This window comes from Limulus polyphemus, unplaced genomic scaffold (assembly GCF_000517525.1).
Source record: "Limulus polyphemus unplaced genomic scaffold, Limulus_polyphemus-2.1.2 Scaffold3727, whole genome shotgun sequence".
Lineage (NCBI taxonomy): Eukaryota > Metazoa > Arthropoda > Merostomata > Xiphosura > Limulidae > Limulus > Limulus polyphemus.
Window position 1 is genome coordinate 11,231 of NW_013669337.1, and position 4,873 is coordinate 16,103.

General features: G+C 33.8%; 1 protein-coding gene across 1 annotated transcript in view; it reads left to right on the forward strand.

The window, feature by feature from the left end:
* Positions 1-1,532: 1,532 nt before the first annotated feature.
* The window catches only part of LOC106469927 (kynurenine--oxoglutarate transaminase 3-like), a 40,267-nt gene continuing 36,926 nt past the window's right edge, over positions 1,533-4,873 (forward strand). Inside the window, exon 1 of the mRNA XM_013930449.2 lies at positions 1,533-1,581. Within this exon, the coding sequence (XP_013785903.2) occupies positions 1,579-1,581 (3 nt within the window). The 5' untranslated portion in view covers positions 1,533-1,578. The remainder of the gene's footprint in view (positions 1,582-4,873) is intronic.

Consider the following 4,873-nt stretch of genomic DNA (forward strand, 5'->3'; position numbering starts at 1 on the left):
CTGGGTGTTGCTTGGTGTGGAAAGGATGCTGCTGATTTATAAAATGATTTAGATCATTTAGTGAGTTGAGCAAATAAATGGCAGATGGGTTTTAATTATAATAAATGCAAGATAATGCACGTGTTATAATAATTTGGATGGGAATAACCTTAACAGTGTTATGAAAGAAAGGGATCTTTGTGTAATAGTCTATCAGTCTTTAAAGCCATCCAAGCAGTGTGCTGTTGCTAGTGGTAAGGCAAATTGGATTTTAGGTTGTATCTACAGAAATATTGAACGCAAGTCTAAAGAGGTTATAATTTGATTGTACAGGTGCCGGTTAGGCCAAATGTGGAATATTGTGTTCAGTCTTGGTCTCCTTACCTTATGAAAGACACTGGATTGTTGGAAAGGGTTACTAGAATGGTGCCTAGGATGGAGGGGTTGTCATATGAGGAGCGGCTGAAATATCTCAAATTGTTTTCTCTTGAAAAAAGAAGAGTTAGAAGGGATCTGATTGTGGTGTCTAAGATTGTAAAGAGAATTGATAGTGTTGATGGATCATCTTTGTTTATATTTAACAGTGAGAATAGTAGGACTAGGGGACAAAAATATAAGTTTTGCTAAGGTAGGAATCATCTTTAGCTAAGACAATTTTTCTAACAGGGTGGTTTGCCTTTGGAATGGGTTGCCTTCGGATGCTGTAGAGGCAGTAAATTTAAGTGAGCTTTAGAAAAAGCTTGATGAGAATATGAATGACGAGGGCTGGCTTTAAGATTTTTGTTAAATCTTTTTAATTTAGTCTAGAGGATGGCACAACTAAATGGACCAATAGGTCCCTTCTTGTCCTGAAACTTTATGTTATGTTAAAAGTCGGAGGATGTCACATCTCAGACTCGTTGTTCTAAGATCTATACCAACAGACTGTTATTTATGTGAACACGAAGGACGACACCTTATTTATATCCTAGGTACAATTTCTCCATTTAGTTTTAACGATAAATTTTCTTTTTATTTCTCTTTCACTTTTTACAACAATTGGTTCAACCTAACACTTCGAAACATGTTTTGCACGTTTTCTAACTGTTACATTTTTGAACAATATTCGAATGTGCTCTGTATATACCCGAGAAGAGTCTAGGCCTGAAATGTTGTGTCAAATTAAACTTTTCCTAGATTTTATTACCATTGTATCTAGTGTTGTGTTTTTCTTTCTTAAACTTTGTCTTAGACCTTCTTTGTGTGTTTTTCTTTATGTATTTTGTTTGTTTTTGTGTCTGTGTACAATGTCTTTGTTACGTGGCTTGCTTACTCTAAAAGTTGTAACTTGTAATAAAATAATCTTAATTTCAATCAAGCATAATCACCTGGTTATATATTAACACAGATAAATTCTCCTTTTATTACTTCAGATAGGTGATGGCATGAAACTACATATGTAGCATGAATATAAGTCGTGTAATTCACGTGATGTAATTTATTAAACTATCATGTGACTATCTCCAGTTTAAACACATATAAAGCTAGCCAGTGAGTTTTCTAGGTAGTTGGATTGACTGGCGGTTTCATTTTGTATTGATTTTTAAAGGGGAAGCCGATATGGTAGGTTTTTTATAACATGTCTTTTAAACTAATTGTAATCGTATTTTTATTTATGTTAAAACTAAATACAACGATGCAGTAAGATATATTTAACAACAGTTTAGATTATTGTAATCTCCCATAAAATGTAAAGGTAGATTTTTGAACACTAGTTTCTATATAACCATCGTTAAAAACGGATTCGGGACAGTTAAACTGTCCAGTTAAGCCTGGCATTCATGTTTTTATTATCAAATGATTTCATGATGACCACTGTCCCTCGTGGTTCACGGTAAACTTGAGAGCTTATAAAGCTAAAATTCGGGCTTTAATCAGTGTAGTGCGCACAGTGCAGTTAGCCCATTGTTCAGATTTACCCTTAACAACAAATATGAATTTATAACTAATATTTAAATGGTTATTTTAGGTTATGCAACATACTCCACCTTGTACGAGAAGTAGTCAATCGCAATTCTAAGCAGTCTTCTTCTTCATCTGAATTCGGTCCATGTTTTGAATCAGTGAGGCTTAGGTTCAGCGTTGATCTCTTCCTATTCTAAGTAGATAAAAGTTGTTTAGCTGGGTTCGAAGCTGCGCGATTCCACAAAATATTACTCCTCTATTTAAGCTGTGGATGTGTTATACGTGTGTCATATAACCCCTAGGATGGGTGGTAAGTTGGTTGCACCTTACCACCCCCCCTAAGGGTTGTCTGACAGGCTGTCTTCCCTCTTGTGAATGGGGGCGGTGGCAGATAGCCATAGTATTTGTTATACCTGGTTATAGCGCAAGTTTCGGTTAACTAAAGTGATGCTAGTTATAGTGTAGATTTTGGTTAACTAAAGTGATGCTGGTTATAGTGCAGATTTTGGTTAATTAGTGTGATCCTGGTTATAGCGCAGATTTTGGTTAACTAATGTTATTCTGGTTATAGCGCAGATTTTGTTTAACTCATGTGATTCTGGCTATATCGCAGATTTTGGTTAACTAATGTCTTTGTTAACCTGAAGATGATCTAAAAAGGTCGAAACGTTGTTCTTGTACTTTATTTTATTTAATGTTTTAATACTCATACCAGCCGTCTCTGCTATACTTAATGTGATTCTGGTTATAGTGCAGTTTTCGGTTAACTAATGTAATCCTGTTTATAACGCATATTTCGGTTAAATGATGTGACCTCCTGTGTTGTTTATTGCAACTCAAAGTTTTTTATTTCGACAATATACAACTCAACTTTTTTATTATGAGAAGAGACAACTCAAAATTTTTATTACGACTTTGTACAATTCAAAGATTTTTATTACGACATTGTAGAACTCAAAGTTTTTTATCATACAACTCGCATGTTTTTCTAACGACTATGTGTAGATAGATGGATTATAAAACGTCCTGTGTAACACAAACGCATAATCGTGTAAACTTTACCACGCAGTCGCACTCAACTGCCCAATAAACTGGAATGGTCTTATCATAAAAGTTTTCTTTCACCACCATCTAATTCCTGAAGAATAAAAAACAAACACGCTGCTTTAATTAATAATTCAACTTGTAAGAACATTATATAACTCTTAATGGTTGGAGACGGCTTGAATGGGTAATGATATAAAACTTTAATATAAGTTTAACATTACAGTAAATGTACAACGTTTCGACAAGGTTTTGTCATCATAATTCAACTAGTAAGAACTCTATAGGATAAGAATAGCCTCAACTCTCCCGTATATTGAACGCTATCGACCAATAAAAGGAAGTGTAAATTAGATATTTCATTTCTTTTGTACAGCACCAGCCTGACTTGTATGTTATTAATGGCTATAAAACCAGCACTATCGATAAGTGCAGGTTCTCTAGGTTCTACCTTAATAACATCTAGTGATTTGCCTTCCCCAACCATCATCAAATGCTCCTGTTTGATATTATAGGTAATCAGAAAACGAAAAACACCTGATAAATTTACATTCAATGAAAGTTTAGAATCTCTATTATTGTATTCATCTATGAGTCCATTTCAATAAATAGAGGCTTGTTTTTTATTTCTCTGCTAGAATCTAATGATCAAATACGGACCGACCTCGTACTGGAGAAGAAATGTTGAATATAATTCCAAATTTACTATGTATATCTATGCGAAATGGGCAAGCTTTTAATAAAACGTACAAGTCTATTGTACATAAGAAATCAGATGTGTTGCAAAAGTATTTGTACTTCACATAAGTCTGTAACTGATGGCGCCAATGCGACTCAGACTCTGACAAGTCATAGTGCAAGGTGATGCACATATGAAGAGTAAAAACACCTTTGTACATTTTACAGTGAATTTGCATAACCTTTAGAACCTCCGAAACGCATATCTATACATATTGTATTATTCCTGTGTATTATATCTGGCATTTACTCTCTTCTACCACTAACTGTCGTTAAACCAAAAATGTAGGGTAAAATAAATAACTGATAACTCTGACATCGAATACATGATATCATGTTAAATGACACTCTGTAATAGGCCATGGCTTGCGCTCTTTGGCCCACATCCGTGCACACATGGTTAATATAAGGTGCTGATGTTTTAATTTTTAATTATTCCTTATAAATAAACTTAGTTATTTTTTCTTTTAGAGTAAAGCTACAATGGGCTGTCTGCTGTGACTACCGCGTGTAATCGAAGCCCGGATTTTAGTGTTGTAAGTCCGTAGACTTAATGTTGTCTTACAGGGAGGACGACTTATAATCATAGGAAATGAATAAGAATTTAACATTGTATCCTGTGACGTTAAAAAATCCACCTCCTGAATTTTTTAACTATTTGTTTGACCAATCCAGTTTTGCCTTATGCCTCATCTGTTTCTTCACAAACTTACTGAAGTTTAAATATTTTACATTTTTCACTGACACAAGGGTAGCCAATGGATTTTCAGGTTACATCTCAAGTTGATCAAATAAGTTCGCATTTAACTAAAAAAAAAAGAGAAACCTAATCACTGCTGCTTTTGCAACTGATAAAAATTACGTTTTATTATATTAACAGTTTTCTGCTTTCACATACTAATTTTAGACTCATATTTTCCTTCCCAGGTCTAAAATTACATATTTGATGACAATTTAAAAAAATTACTTTTTAAATTCATAACATAGCTAAATATACATGGACATTCTCTATGTTTAATAAATGTTCTTTAATTGCGAGCTTTCTGCCATCTTTCTGTACTCCTCAACAGGCAGCAATGTATTGATGTAATATACAGGCATAGCATACTTTTTCTAAATTTTCTTTTTGATATAGCAATTTGCTCAGAATTTTCGTATATTTTAGGAT